At 40.8% G+C, this 15,079-nt stretch overlaps 7 protein-coding genes and 1 pseudogene across 7 annotated transcripts; all 8 read left to right on the top strand.

The window, feature by feature from the left end:
- The first annotated feature begins 408 nt into the window (after positions 1 to 408).
- On the top strand, positions 409 to 1,175 carry LOC123667229 (histone H3). Its single transcript, XM_045601186.1, has one exon. It carries the CDS (start codon positions 540 to 542, stop codon positions 948 to 950), a length of 411 nt encoding a protein of 136 aa, XP_045457142.1. The 5' UTR covers positions 409 to 539; the 3' UTR covers positions 951 to 1,175.
- A 407-nt stretch (positions 1,176 to 1,582) lies between these two features.
- LOC123667230 lies at positions 1,583 to 9,886 on the top strand (annotated as a pseudogene).
- LOC123667226 (histone H1B-like) lies at positions 2,275 to 4,870 on the top strand. Its single transcript, XM_045601183.1, has one exon. It carries the CDS (start codon positions 3,396 to 3,398, stop codon positions 4,185 to 4,187), a length of 792 nt encoding a protein of 263 aa, XP_045457139.1. The 5' UTR covers positions 2,275 to 3,395; the 3' UTR covers positions 4,188 to 4,870.
- Positions 5,280 to 6,415, top strand: LOC123667227 (histone H2A). The gene has a single exon (XM_045601184.1). It carries the CDS (start codon positions 5,622 to 5,624, stop codon positions 5,994 to 5,996), a length of 375 nt encoding a protein of 124 aa, XP_045457140.1. The 5' UTR covers positions 5,280 to 5,621; the 3' UTR covers positions 5,997 to 6,415.
- On the top strand, positions 6,706 to 7,507 carry LOC123667228 (histone H2B). The gene has a single exon (XM_045601185.1). The coding sequence runs from the start codon at positions 6,904 to 6,906 to the stop codon at positions 7,276 to 7,278; it is 375 nt and encodes a 124-aa protein (XP_045457141.1). The 5' UTR covers positions 6,706 to 6,903; the 3' UTR covers positions 7,279 to 7,507.
- A 94-nt stretch (positions 9,887 to 9,980) lies between the features above and the next one.
- LOC123667225 (histone H1B-like) lies at positions 9,981 to 12,575 on the top strand. The gene has a single exon (XM_045601182.1). The coding sequence runs from the start codon at positions 11,102 to 11,104 to the stop codon at positions 11,891 to 11,893; it is 792 nt and encodes a 263-aa protein (XP_045457138.1). The 5' UTR covers positions 9,981 to 11,101; the 3' UTR covers positions 11,894 to 12,575.
- Positions 12,576 to 12,986: 411 nt separating this feature from the next.
- On the top strand, positions 12,987 to 14,122 carry LOC123667055 (histone H2A). Its single transcript, XM_045601054.1, has one exon. It carries the CDS (start codon positions 13,329 to 13,331, stop codon positions 13,701 to 13,703), a length of 375 nt encoding a protein of 124 aa, XP_045457010.1. The 5' UTR covers positions 12,987 to 13,328; the 3' UTR covers positions 13,704 to 14,122.
- Positions 14,123 to 14,409: 287 nt separating this feature from the next.
- On the top strand, positions 14,410 to 15,074 carry LOC123667056 (histone H2B). The gene has a single exon (XM_045601055.1). The coding sequence runs from the start codon at positions 14,608 to 14,610 to the stop codon at positions 14,980 to 14,982; it is 375 nt and encodes a 124-aa protein (XP_045457011.1). The 5' UTR covers positions 14,410 to 14,607; the 3' UTR covers positions 14,983 to 15,074.
- Positions 15,075 to 15,079: the final 5 nt, after the last annotated feature.

Here is a 15,079-nt window from a genome sequence, read left to right on the forward strand (position 1 = left end):
AAAAAAAAAAAAAAAAAAATACACACACACACACACATATATCTTATATATATATATATATATATATATATATATATATATATATATATATTTTACATAAAATATTATAATTATATATATAAATTGATAAATAATAAGGTATAAATCGATTAATAAAACGAAAATAAATAAAGAATTAATCGTACGTACGTACGTACGTACGTACGTACGTACGTACGTACCATCGAATATTTTACTTGTCAGGACGAAATTAACGTTTAATTCTGCATATATCATACGAAAAAAATAAATAAATAAATAAATTAAAAAAAAACACGAATAACATGGTGTCAAACGATAACTGAAAGAAAGAGAGCGAAAGAGTCGCGCGGATACGTACGTTCCCTACTCGTCTATATATACGTAAAACCTATAAAAGAGCGGAATCGTCGTTTCGTCGCTTCATTCGCTCTCCGAAGTTGACGCCGCGAACTAGTGTCGTCTCTCGTTTTGAGTTTTTCGTTTACCGAGAAAGCTTTTCATTAGTATCTCTCTCAGCTATGGCTCGTACTAAGCAGACTGCTCGTAAATCTACCGGCGGCAAGGCGCCGCGCAAGCAGCTCGCAACGAAGGCCGCTCGTAAGAGCGCGCCCGCCACCGGAGGAGTCAAGAAGCCGCATCGTTACAGGCCCGGTACGGTCGCCCTTCGCGAGATCCGTCGTTACCAAAAGAGCACGGAACTTCTGATTCGCAAACTGCCATTCCAACGTCTCGTCCGTGAGATCGCTCAAGATTTCAAGACTGATCTGCGATTCCAGAGTTCGGCGGTTATGGCGCTGCAGGAAGCCAGCGAAGCCTACCTGGTCGGTCTATTCGAAGACACTAACCTGTGCGCCATTCACGCCAAACGCGTCACGATCATGCCCAAAGATATTCAACTGGCGCGCAGGATCCGTGGAGAACGTGCGTAAATTTCGACACGTTCTTCTTCTTCCTCGGACGGTTTTACCGTCTACATCGAGAAAAAACAAAAAAATAAAACAAAAAGGCCCTTTTCAGGGCCAATCATATATTTCTATACGTAATTATGACTTTTGTTTGTTTCAAACGTTCATACGTCAATACCTGTCTCTTAACTAGTATCATTATACAAATACTATAAGTAAACAAAATAAATGTATGTATTATATATAATATAATAATCTTTAGCACTAAAGAAAAGAGGAAATATATAGGTAATGAAAGTAAATCCTTTCACACTACAAAAATTAAAAAAAAAAAAAAAAAAAAACACGAACATCGAACTAGGTAGATATAGCGAGAGCTATTTATTATATTATTATTAGAAATAATTTTCATCATCCGATTCCTTCCTACCACGATTAAATATAAAATAAGACTGATAATCGAAATAGAAAATACAAAATAATAATAACAATGAAAATATTATAATACACGTATGTTTCTTTACCTAAAATCCGAGATTGGAGATCGCCAACGAAACACACACCGCCTCGCCCCGCGACGCCCCTCGCTACCCTCCATCCCCACCCCGAGCCACGGCAATTAGGTCCCTCCGACGACGGCGAGAGAGCGATGTCTATAAATATAGCGCAACGGTGCGATCGAAAAACACTAACTGATCGTCGTCAGGACTCGACGGACGGACGAATTTCGAGCTGAATCTTAAAATCAAAACAAGTTAACGAAACAATGACCGGCCGCGGTAAAGGTGGAAAGGGTCTGGGAAAAGGAGGCGCGAAGAGACACAGGAAGGTTCTCCGTGATAACATCCAAGGTATCACGAAGCCCGCCATCCGTCGTCTGGCGCGCAGAGGAGGAGTGAAACGTATCTCCGGTCTGATATACGAAGAGACCCGCGGCGTGCTCAAAGTGTTCCTCGAGAACGTCATCCGTGACGCCGTCACCTACACCGAGCACGCCAAGAGGAAGACCGTGACCGCTATGGACGTCGTTTACGCCCTCAAACGTCAGGGTCGCACCCTCTACGGTTTCGGCGGTTAGACTAACGACTAAATACTATTATTCGTATTTCTTGTTACTTGAAATACGAATGATTTCAATAAAAAAAAGGCCCTTTTCAGGGCCGCACATGATTCCTTCACACACGCTCGATTGAACGTTAGCGAACGTTTCTAACGATCTAAGACGTCTCTTTTTATCACATATCATTACCAAAACAAATTATTTTCTTTCTCTCTTTGAACTTTTACTTACCTACTTTTGAAATAATAACGAACACGTACCTACCTACCTACTTATATTTATGAAATTAAATCAAAAATAATAATAATAGATCGTATGTATGTATTATTGTTTTCATAATTATTATGTCAATAAGTATCATGTATTTCCTCTCGGGACTCTTTATTTCTAATAATACATACACGTTAACTTGCGATATTTACAAATGAAGGAAGAATACGAGTCTCATACGTTTTCGTTCTACTACAAACGATATATTACGTAGTACGTATATTTTGTAAAAATTAAATTAGACTTGTACCTCCTATAGAGATCTCGCTTTCCTATTTCTAGCTTAAGTTATAATATACATACATATATAGCATTCGAAGGAAAATACCGTTTCGCTCGCTTAGATTAATGCCCTAACCCTATTCGTGCGTGTATATTATGTACACACTCACTCACTAAATGGTTTTCGTAAATGATAATAATCTCTTCGGATCGACAACACAATTACCTATACTATTATTTTTAATTTTTTTTTTTTTTCTTTTTGTTTTTTTGTTTTATAAATATCATTCGATACGTTCGTCGTACCGGTGGTTGTTTTTAGGTATTATCATCGCTCGTGTCGAGTTGCAACGTCGTGTTTTACGAGGCCCGACTTCGAACACCTTAAATTAGTACGAAAATTATCGTATACGCGATGTGCGTTTTTAGATTATTAATAAGGTATCTTAGCTTTCGATCCGTCGATCGATCGGAATATATTAATCGTTTTTAATAGAATAAAATAACTTTTAAACGGGACTCGAGGTACACGCGTTGAACTATATCGAAATTAAACGTCGATATCATTCGCTACGAGCGAGCTATTAGGCGAGTTAGACTCTCATCCGACGGACAGGCTTACGAGGTATCGCTCGGTGCTATCGATCTTTAAACGTACATAATAAAATATGAAAATATCGTATTTAAAAAGATACCTGTTAGTGAAAAGTTTTCAGCGTTCGTACGAGAAATTGTCTAGCGACGTAGCGGCTCTCCTTACGGTATTGCCGATACTCTTCGAACTACTAGCGACCTCTGTCCGTCCACACGTCCGTTTCTGTAAAAAAGTTCTCAATAGAGTCGTGTTCTATCCGTGTGACAGTTTGTTCGTGCGTGTTTTAATTGAAAAAGAAAAATAATAATAATAACAACAAAAAATGGCCGATACAGCAGTAGCGACCGAAGCCCCAGCACCCGCGACCCCGGCGAAGAAGCCTAAGGCTTCGGCCGCCGCGGGCGGCGCCGCCAAGAAGCCGAAGGCTAAGCCCACACACCCTAAGACATCCGAAATGGTAAACAGCGCGATAAAAGAGTTGAAAGAGCGCAGCGGTTCCTCTCTGCAAGCGATCAAAAAATATATCGCCGCTCAATACAAAGTCGATTCGGAAAAGCTGGCTCCGTTCATCAGGAAGTATCTGAAGAGCGCCGTGGAATCGGGAGCTCTCATACAGACGAAGGGCAAGGGCGCTTCCGGCTCGTTTAAGCTCGAATCGAAATCGTCCGCATCGAAGAAACCGGCCGGCGGCAGCGGCGGCGGAGCATCGGGCGGCAAGGGCGCCTCGTCTTCGGCCGCGTCCGGTAAATCGAAGAAAGCCTCGTCCGCTTCGGCCGCAGGCAAGGGAGGCGCGAAGAAGGCCGCCGCCGCCGCTGCCGCCGCCGCCGCTGCGGCCGCCGCGGCCTCCGCCGGTGCGGCGTCATCGCCGTCGAAGTCCAAACCGAAGGCAGCGACTAAGGACAAAAAAGCCGCCGCCGCTAAGAAGAAGCCGGCGCCGAAGAAGGCGGCCGTCGCCGCGACGCCTTCTAAGGCGAAGGCCGGCGCCGCGTCGAAGGCGAAGAAGAGTGCCAAACCGCCCACTAAGAAGCCAAAAGCTCCTAAACCGAAGAAGGCAGCCGCAGCGACGCCCAAGTCGAAAGCGGCAGCTAAGAAAGCGGCCGCCGCCAAGAAGTAAGCCGGTGACGTACGAAAGTGTTAAAACAACAACAATAACAACTTCACGCGTCTCACGACGCCCTCGCGGTGTCGCTCGGCGTGTCGTCGTTTCGTTGCCATCATCACCATCATGGTAATCGTCGTCATCGTGCCGTCGGCCGCAGCGTCCGTCCGTTGGCGCGATGTCGCTGCGACGACTACGACGATGTTGAAGAAAAAGAAAAAGAAAAAGAAGAAGAAGAATAATAAGACGACTAAGTCGGGTGTCGATACAAGCGAGTGCGGCGCGTTAATCGCACACTAAAAAGCCCTTTTCAGGGCTAACAAAAACTTCCCAAAGCAATCGTAAATTTTTACGTATCTACGCGACGTTTCAAACGATCATATGACGTCAATATACAAAAAGAGTCGCAATATATTAATAGGTGTACCATACAATCGTATTTATAAAATAAATAAACAAATAATAGAAAAAAAAAAATCTCATACTATAAACACATACACAGACGCTACGAGTATACAAACAAAGCTTTTTCGCGTTACTACTACATATCTATAAGTAAAAAATAAAATAAAATGATAATATCATACAATTTACGACAATAGAATATCCGCAAACGTTCATTATCATTGAAAGTAAACAACAACAGTAACAATAGAACAACTAATTAAAGCATTTATCACTTACAATATTAGTTATAATTGCTGTCTATTATTTGTCACTTGTATAGAATAATAATAAATCATGAATAAACACGTCGTTGCATCATCACAGATTCGTTCGTCACTGCCGTATATTAAATAAAAATGACATTGTATTTGGCGGCAAACGAAAAAAAAAAAAAAAAAAAAAAAAAAACGACATCGATTAATAATATCGACGACTAACGAATATAGACGAAAACATTCGAAATCGAGTAAATTCGCATTATCAAAGATTACTCCAAAAGTTGTAATCAGATCTCGATGAAATTTTAATGTGACCACGTGATAAACATCGGTTTTCGATTAAATTGATATTAAATAAAAAAAAAAAAAAAAAAAAACAAAAAAAAAAAAACACCTTCTTTTTTTGAAGTCGGTTAAAAAAAATTGAAGTAATACCCTCATTCTTTTACATAATTATATATTTATTTATTATATATTATTATTATTACTATTAATTTTCTTTTATCACAACAATAATTTACACAATTCGCGTAACTAATATCCCCGTTTCATTAAACCGATACATACCGATAAATGCCGGCCGTGTTCCGTCTCTTTTTCCGACTCTATAGTATCCCTACCCGCCGACGAAACGGCGATTTCTATATATAGCCGACAGAGTAGTTTTAAAAAATTTAATTCTCTCGCTACAACCGCACCGGACTGGACGCTTTCGTCACTGTTCTGCATCGGTTTTTAGTGTGCTTTTATTTGTATTTTATTTCGATTAAATTATATCATCGGCATGTCGGGACGCGGTAAAGGCGGTAAAGTGAAGGGAAAGGCAAAGTCTCGTTCGAACCGCGCCGGTCTTCAGTTTCCGGTCGGTCGTATACACAGACTGCTGAGGAAGGGAAATTACGCCGAACGCGTCGGTGCCGGCGCTCCCGTCTACCTAGCCGCCGTCATGGAATATCTCGCCGCCGAAGTTCTCGAGTTGGCCGGAAACGCTGCCCGCGACAACAAGAAGACCAGAATCATACCGAGACATCTTCAGCTGGCGATCCGTAACGACGAGGAATTGAACAAGCTCCTGTCGGGCGTCACCATCGCACAAGGCGGTGTCCTCCCGAACATCCAAGCGGTCCTCTTACCGAAGAAGACCGAGAAGAAGGCTTAATTATTTATTAAACTGTGTCTGTATCGTCGTGCTAATAGTTCGTTACGTCGTGTCACTCTTTCGTTGCGAAACTATTAACTACGAGATAATTGACATCTATGAAAATCAAACGGCCCTTTTCAGGGCCACAAATCTCTTCTAAATACGATAAAAAATTATTAATTTTTTGTCTACGTTTCTTACGTAACGACGACGTCATTATTTATTTCATTATTTCTTTAGCAGCACGTAAAACCTTCTCGTGCAAACATAGAATAATACACACAGCACACACGCCTTAATTTTCTTACGAATTAAATGTTATATCACTCGAACAATAGCGTATAAATATGCTATAAATCTTATTAAACCCAATATAAATTAGGGGTATGAAAAATAAACGTTGGCCGATTCTCAGACAATAAATATAAGATATGCAAACAAAATTTCATAAAAATCCAGCCGTTTCGGAGGAGTAATATTATTGTAATTACTAATACTGTGAAACGAGAATTTTTTTTTTTTTTTTTTTAATTTAAAAGATGATATTAGGAATAATAAAAAAAAAAAAAAAAAAAAAAAAAAGCTTGCATAGTTATGAAATTTGTAACAGCGTCATAAAATACATACATATCAACACATAATAATGATTAAGATGTACTCTAATCTTAATTATTATTATTTATTATTTTTTTTCATACGTCGATGTGCGGGGGGGGGGGGGGGGGGCTTTTGCTTGTTTATCGGTCGCTATCCCCACCGTGCGGCGACGATCTCACTTCTCATTGGTCCGAATAGTCCCGTAACTATTGGACGGACGTAACTGGGCAGCGACATGAAGTCGATAAAACACCGGAACGCCGGAAATTTTTATATCATTCGAGTCTAGTCCTCGTAACGGTACGCACCACGTAATAATTATTATACCATGCCGCCCAAGACAAGCGGGAAAGCCGCTAAGAAATCTGGCAAAGCCCAGAAGAACATCTCTAAGTCGGACAAAAAGAAGAAGAAGCACAAGAGGAAGGAGAGTTACGCCATCTATATCTATAAAGTTCTCAAGCAAGTCCATCCCGATACCGGTATCTCGAGCAAGGCCATGTCTATCATGAACTCTTTCGTGAACGACATCTTCGAACGCATCGCCGCCGAAGCTTCGCGTCTCGCTCACTACAACAAGAGATCCACGATCACCTCGAGGGAGGTCCAGACCTCCGTGAGGCTGCTCCTGCCCGGCGAGCTCGCTAAGCACGCCGTCAGTGAAGGAACAAAGGCCGTCACGAAGTACACGAGCTCCAAGTGAACGCGCTAAAAACTTGAAAAGAGCAGCGCATGATATAATTATCGTGTGCCTGCTTAGACAAAAAAAAAAAGGCCCTTTTCAGGGCCACTAAAGATTTCATAAATGTGTTACTGATTTAATGTTTCTCTTCGAATCGACGACGTCAATAACTACTATAATATTCACTCAATTTGCGTTTACATACATAATACATAATAAATGAATAAAATATATAAACATAAACAACGTATGTATGTGTATATATATATATATTCTTAAATTTATTATATAATTATAATCTTTTAATATGTTTTTTAAACGACAGTCGTATTGTGTCGCACGCAGACGTTGGGCGACATAATGACAATGATACAAACGATCGTTTTATTTACATTATTATTGCGCTTCTCTCTTATTATTAATGACTAGCTACATAAAAAAAAAAAAAAAAAAAAATACACACACACACACACATATATCTTATATATATATATATATATATATATATATATATATATATATATATATATATATATATATATATTTTACATAAAATATTATAATTATATATATAAATTGATAAATAATAAGGTATAAATCGATTAATAAAACGAAAATAAATAAAGAATTAATCGTACGTACGTACGTACGTACGTACGTACGTACGTACCATCGAATATTTTACTTGTCAGGACGAAATTAACGTTTAATTCTGCATATATCATACGAAAAAAATAAATAAATAAATAAATTAAAAAAAAACACGAATAACATGGTGTCAAACGATAACTGAAAGAAAGAGAGCGAAAGAGTCGCGCGGATACGTACGTTCCCTACTCGTCTATATATACGTAAAACCTATAAAAGAGCGGAATCGTCGTTTCGTCGCTTCATTCGCTCTCCGAAGTTGACGCCGCGAACTAGTGTCGTCTCTCGTTTTGAGTTTTTCGTTTACCGAGAAAGCTTTTCATTAGTATCTCTCTCAGCTATGGCTCGTACTAAGCAGACTGCTCGTAAATCTACCGGCGGCAAGGCGCCGCGCAAGCAGCTCGCAACGAAGGCCGCTCGTAAGAGCGCGCCCGCCACCGGAGGAGTCAAGAAGCCGCATCGTTACAGGCCCGGTACGGTCGCCCTTCGCGAGATCCGTCGTTACCAAAAGAGCACGGAACTTCTGATTCGCAAACTGCCATTCCAACGTCTCGTCCGTGAGATCGCTCAAGATTTCAAGACTGATCTGCGATTCCAGAGTTCGGCGGTTATGGCGCTGCAGGAAGCCAGCGAAGCCTACCTGGTCGGTCTATTCGAAGACACTAACCTGTGCGCCATTCACGCCAAACGCGTCACGATCATGCCCAAAGATATTCAACTGGCGCGCAGGATCCGTGGAGAACGTGCGTAAATTTCGACACGTTCTTCTTCTTCCTCGGACGGTTTTACCGTCTACATCGAGAAAAAACAAAAAAATAAAACAAAAAGGCCCTTTTCAGGGCCAATCATATATTTCTATACGTAATTATGACTTTTGTTTGTTTCAAACGTTCATACGTCAATACCTGTCTCTTAACTAGTATCATTATACAAATACTATAAGTAAACAAAATAAATGTATGTATTATATATAATATAATAATCTTTAGCACTAAAGAAAAGAGGAAATATATAGGTAATGAAAGTAAATCCTTTCACACTACAAAAATTAAAAAAAAAAAAAAAAAAAAACACGAACATCGAACTAGGTAGATATAGCGAGAGCTATTTATTATATTATTATTAGAAATAATTTTCATCATCCGATTCCTTCCTACCACGATTAAATATAAAATAAGACTGATAATCGAAATAGAAAATACAAAATAATAATAACAATGAAAATATTATAATACACGTATGTTTCTTTACCTAAAATCCGAGATTGGAGATCGCCAACGAAACACACACCGCCTCGCCCCGCGACGCCCCTCGCTACCCTCCATCCCCACCCCGAGCCACGGCAATTAGGTCCCTCCGACGACGGCGAGAGAGCGATGTCTATAAATATAGCGCAACGGTGCGATCGAAAAACACTAACTGATCGTCGTCAGGACTCGACGGACGGACGAATTTCGAGCTGAATCTTAAAATCAAAACAAGTTAACGAAACAATGACCGGCCGCGGTAAAGGTGGAAAGGGTCTGGGAAAAGGAGGCGCGAAGAGACACAGGAAGGTTCTCCGTGATAACATCCAAGGTATCACGAAGCCCGCCATCCGTCGTCTGGCGCGCAGAGGAGGAGTGAAACGTATCTCCGGTCTGATATACGAAGAGACCCGCGGCGTGCTCAAAGTGTTCCTCGAGAACGTCATCCGTGACGCCGTCACCTACACCGAGCACGCCAAGAGGAAGACCGTGACCGCTATGGACGTCGTTTACGCCCTCAAACGTCAGGGTCGCACCCTCTACGGTTTCGGCGGTTAGACTAACGACTAAATACTATTATTCGTATTTCTTGTTACTTGAAATACGAATGATTTCAATAAAAAAAAGGCCCTTTTCAGGGCCGCACATGATTCCTTCACACACGCTCGATTGAACGTTAGCGAACGTTTCTAACGATCTAAGACGTCTCTTTTTATCACATATCATTACCAAAACAAATTATTTTCTTTCTCTCTTTGAACTTTTACTTACCTACTTTTGAAATAATAACGAACACGTACCTACCTACCTACTTATATTTATGAAATTAAATCAAAAATAATAATAATAGATCGTATGTATGTATTATTGTTTTCATAATTATTATGTCAATAAGTATCATGTATTTCCTCTCGGGACTCTTTATTTCTAATAATACATACACGTTAACTTGCGATATTTACAAATGAAGGAAGAATACGAGTCTCATACGTTTTCGTTCTACTACAAACGATATATTACGTAGTACGTATATTTTGTAAAAATTAAATTAGACTTGTACCTCCTATAGAGATCTCGCTTTCCTATTTCTAGCTTAAGTTATAATATACATACATATATAGCATTCGAAGGAAAATACCGTTTCGCTCGCTTAGATTAATGCCCTAACCCTATTCGTGCGTGTATATTATGTACACACTCACTCACTAAATGGTTTTCGTAAATGATAATAATCTCTTCGGATCGACAACACAATTACCTATACTATTATTTTTAATTTTTTTTTTTTTTCTTTTTGTTTTTTTGTTTTATAAATATCATTCGATACGTTCGTCGTACCGGTGGTTGTTTTTAGGTATTATCATCGCTCGTGTCGAGTTGCAACGTCGTGTTTTACGAGGCCCGACTTCGAACACCTTAAATTAGTACGAAAATTATCGTATACGCGATGTGCGTTTTTAGATTATTAATAAGGTATCTTAGCTTTCGATCCGTCGATCGATCGGAATATATTAATCGTTTTTAATAGAATAAAATAACTTTTAAACGGGACTCGAGGTACACGCGTTGAACTATATCGAAATTAAACGTCGATATCATTCGCTACGAGCGAGCTATTAGGCGAGTTAGACTCTCATCCGACGGACAGGCTTACGAGGTATCGCTCGGTGCTATCGATCTTTAAACGTACATAATAAAATATGAAAATATCGTATTTAAAAAGATACCTGTTAGTGAAAAGTTTTCAGCGTTCGTACGAGAAATTGTCTAGCGACGTAGCGGCTCTCCTTACGGTATTGCCGATACTCTTCGAACTACTAGCGACCTCTGTCCGTCCACACGTCCGTTTCTGTAAAAAAGTTCTCAATAGAGTCGTGTTCTATCCGTGTGACAGTTTGTTCGTGCGTGTTTTAATTGAAAAAGAAAAATAATAATAATAACAACAAAAAATGGCCGATACAGCAGTAGCGACCGAAGCCCCAGCACCCGCGACCCCGGCGAAGAAGCCTAAGGCTTCGGCCGCCGCGGGCGGCGCCGCCAAGAAGCCGAAGGCTAAGCCCACACACCCTAAGACATCCGAAATGGTAAACAGCGCGATAAAAGAGTTGAAAGAGCGCAGCGGTTCCTCTCTGCAAGCGATCAAAAAATATATCGCCGCTCAATACAAAGTCGATTCGGAAAAGCTGGCTCCGTTCATCAGGAAGTATCTGAAGAGCGCCGTGGAATCGGGAGCTCTCATACAGACGAAGGGCAAGGGCGCTTCCGGCTCGTTTAAGCTCGAATCGAAATCGTCCGCATCGAAGAAACCGGCCGGCGGCAGCGGCGGCGGAGCATCGGGCGGCAAGGGCGCCTCGTCTTCGGCCGCGTCCGGTAAATCGAAGAAAGCCTCGTCCGCTTCGGCCGCAGGCAAGGGAGGCGCGAAGAAGGCCGCCGCCGCCGCTGCCGCCGCCGCCGCTGCGGCCGCCGCGGCCTCCGCCGGTGCGGCGTCATCGCCGTCGAAGTCCAAACCGAAGGCAGCGACTAAGGACAAAAAAGCCGCCGCCGCTAAGAAGAAGCCGGCGCCGAAGAAGGCGGCCGTCGCCGCGACGCCTTCTAAGGCGAAGGCCGGCGCCGCGTCGAAGGCGAAGAAGAGTGCCAAACCGCCCACTAAGAAGCCAAAAGCTCCTAAACCGAAGAAGGCAGCCGCAGCGACGCCCAAGTCGAAAGCGGCAGCTAAGAAAGCGGCCGCCGCCAAGAAGTAAGCCGGTGACGTACGAAAGTGTTAAAACAACAACAATAACAACTTCACGCGTCTCACGACGCCCTCGCGGTGTCGCTCGGCGTGTCGTCGTTTCGTTGCCATCATCACCATCATGGTAATCGTCGTCATCGTGCCGTCGGCCGCAGCGTCCGTCCGTTGGCGCGATGTCGCTGCGACGACTACGACGATGTTGAAGAAAAAGAAAAAGAAAAAGAAGAAGAAGAATAATAAGACGACTAAGTCGGGTGTCGATACAAGCGAGTGCGGCGCGTTAATCGCACACTAAAAAGCCCTTTTCAGGGCTAACAAAAACTTCCCAAAGCAATCGTAAATTTTTACGTATCTACGCGACGTTTCAAACGATCATATGACGTCAATATACAAAAAGAGTCGCAATATATTAATAGGTGTACCATACAATCGTATTTATAAAATAAATAAACAAATAATAGAAAAAAAAAAATCTCATACTATAAACACATACACAGACGCTACGAGTATACAAACAAAGCTTTTTCGCGTTACTACTACATATCTATAAGTAAAAAATAAATAAAATGATAATATCATACAATTTACGACAATAGAATATCCGCAAACGTTCATTATCATTGAAAGTAAACAACAACAGTAACAATAGAACAACTAATTAAAGCATTTATCACTTACAATATTAGTTATAATTGCTGTCTATTATTTGTCACTTGTATAGAATAATAATAAATCATGAATAAACACGTCGTTGCATCATCACAGATTCGTTCGTCACTGCCGTATATTAAATGAAAATGACATTGTATTTGGCGGCAAACGAAAAAAAAAAAAAAAAAAAAAAAAAAAACGACATCGATTAATAATATCGACGACTAACGAATATAGACGAAAACATTCGAAATCGAGTAAATTCGCATTATCAAAGATTACTCCAAAAGTTGTAATCAGATCTCGATGAAATTTTAATGTGACCACGTGATAAACATCGGTTTTCGATTAAATTGATATTAAATAAAAAAAAAAAAAAAAAAAAACAAAAAAAAAAAAAACACCTTCTTTTTTTGAAGTCGGTTAAAAAAAATTGAAGTAATACCCTCATTCTTTTACATAATTATATATTTATTTATTATATATTATTATTATTACTATTAATTTTCTTTTATCACAACAATAATTTACACAATTCGCGTAACTAATATCCCCGTTTCATTAAACCGATACATACCGATAAATGCCGGCCGTGTTCCGTCTCTTTTTCCGACTCTATAGTATCCCTACCCGCCGACGAAACGGCGATTTCTATATATAGCCGACAGAGTAGTTTTAAAAAATTTAATTCTCTCGCTACAACCGCACCGGACTGGACGCTTTCGTCACTGTTCTGCATCGGTTTTTAGTGTGCTTTTATTTGTATTTTATTTCGATTAAATTATATCATCGGCATGTCGGGACGCGGTAAAGGCGGTAAAGTGAAGGGAAAGGCAAAGTCTCGTTCGAACCGCGCCGGTCTTCAGTTTCCGGTCGGTCGTATACACAGACTGCTGAGGAAGGGAAATTACGCCGAACGCGTCGGTGCCGGCGCTCCCGTCTACCTAGCCGCCGTCATGGAATATCTCGCCGCCGAAGTTCTCGAGTTGGCCGGAAACGCTGCCCGCGACAACAAGAAGACCAGAATCATACCGAGACATCTTCAGCTGGCGATCCGTAACGACGAGGAATTGAACAAGCTCCTGTCGGGCGTCACCATCGCACAAGGCGGTGTCCTCCCGAACATCCAAGCGGTCCTCTTACCGAAGAAGACCGAGAAGAAGGCTTAATTATTTATTAAACTGTGTCTGTATCGTCGTGCTAATAGTTCGTTACGTCGTGTCACTCTTTCGTTGCGAAACTATTAACTACGAGATAATTGACATCTATGAAAATCAAACGGCCCTTTTCAGGGCCACAAATCTCTTCTAAATACGATAAAAAATTATTAATTTTTTGTCTACGTTTCTTACGTAACGACGACGTCATTATTTATTTCATTATTTCTTTAGCAGCACGTAAAACCTTCTCGTGCAAACATAGAATAATACACACAGCACACACGCCTTAATTTTCTTACGAATTAAATGTTATATCACTCGAACAATAGCGTATAAATATGCTATAAATCTTATTAAACCCAATATAAATTAGGGGTATGAAAAATAAACGTTGGCCGATTCTCAGACAATAAATATAAGATATGCAAACAAAATTTCATAAAAATCCAGCCGTTTCGGAGGAGTAATATTATTGTAATTACTAATACTGTGAAACGAGAATTTTTTTTTTTTTTTTTTTAATTTAAAAGATGATATTAGGAATAATAAAAAAAAAAAAAAAAAAAAAAAAAAGCTTGCATAGTTATGAAATTTGTAACAGCGTCATAAAATACATACATATCAACACATAATAATGATTAAGATGTACTCTAATCTTAATTATTATTATTTATTATTTTTTTTCATACGTCGATGTGCGGGGGGGGGGGGGGGCTTTTGCTTGTTTATCGGTCGCTATCCCCACCGTGCGGCGACGATCTCACTTCTCATTGGTCCGAATAGTCCCGTAACTATTGGACGGACGTAACTGGGCAGCGACATGAAGTCGATAAAACACCGGAACGCCGGAAATTTTTATATCATTCGAGTCTAGTCCTCGTAACGGTACGCACCACGTAATAATTATTATACCATGCCGCCCAAGACAAGCGGGAAAGCCGCTAAGAAATCTGGCAAAGCCCAGAAGAACATCTCTAAGTCGGACAAAAAGAAGAAGAAGCACAAGAGGAAGGAGAGTTACGCCATCTATATCTATAAAGTTCTCAAGCAAGTCCATCCCGATACCGGTATCTCGAGCAAGGCCATGTCTATCATGAACTCTTTCGTGAACGACATCTTCGAACGCATCGCCGCCGAAGCTTCGCGTCTCGCTCACTACAACAAGAGATCCACGATCACCTCGAGGGAGGTCCAGACCTCCGTGAGGCTGCTCCTGCCCGGCGAGCTCGCTAAGCACGCCGTCAGTGAAGGAACAAAGGCCGTCACGAAGTACACGAGCTCCAAGTGAACGCGCTAAAAACTTGAAAAGAGCAGCGCATGATATAATTATCGTGTGCCTGCTTAGACAAAAAAAAAAAGGCCCTTTTCAGGGCCACTAAAGATTT

Source organism: Melitaea cinxia, chromosome 27 (genome assembly GCF_905220565.1).
Source record: "Melitaea cinxia chromosome 27, ilMelCinx1.1, whole genome shotgun sequence".
Taxonomy (NCBI): Eukaryota; Metazoa; Arthropoda; class Insecta; order Lepidoptera; family Nymphalidae; genus Melitaea; species Melitaea cinxia.

Coding starts and splice junctions, on each gene's coding strand:
- LOC123667229 (XM_045601186.1), top strand. CDS start 540: ATGGCTCGTACTAAGCAGACTGCTCGTAAATCTACCGGCGGCAAGGCG.
- LOC123667226 (XM_045601183.1), top strand. CDS start 3,396: ATGGCCGATACAGCAGTAGCGACCGAAGCCCCAGCACCCGCGACCCCG.
- LOC123667227 (XM_045601184.1), top strand. CDS start 5,622: ATGTCGGGACGCGGTAAAGGCGGTAAAGTGAAGGGAAAGGCAAAGTCT.
- LOC123667228 (XM_045601185.1), top strand. CDS start 6,904: ATGCCGCCCAAGACAAGCGGGAAAGCCGCTAAGAAATCTGGCAAAGCC.
- LOC123667225 (XM_045601182.1), top strand. CDS start 11,102: ATGGCCGATACAGCAGTAGCGACCGAAGCCCCAGCACCCGCGACCCCG.
- LOC123667055 (XM_045601054.1), top strand. CDS start 13,329: ATGTCGGGACGCGGTAAAGGCGGTAAAGTGAAGGGAAAGGCAAAGTCT.
- LOC123667056 (XM_045601055.1), top strand. CDS start 14,608: ATGCCGCCCAAGACAAGCGGGAAAGCCGCTAAGAAATCTGGCAAAGCC.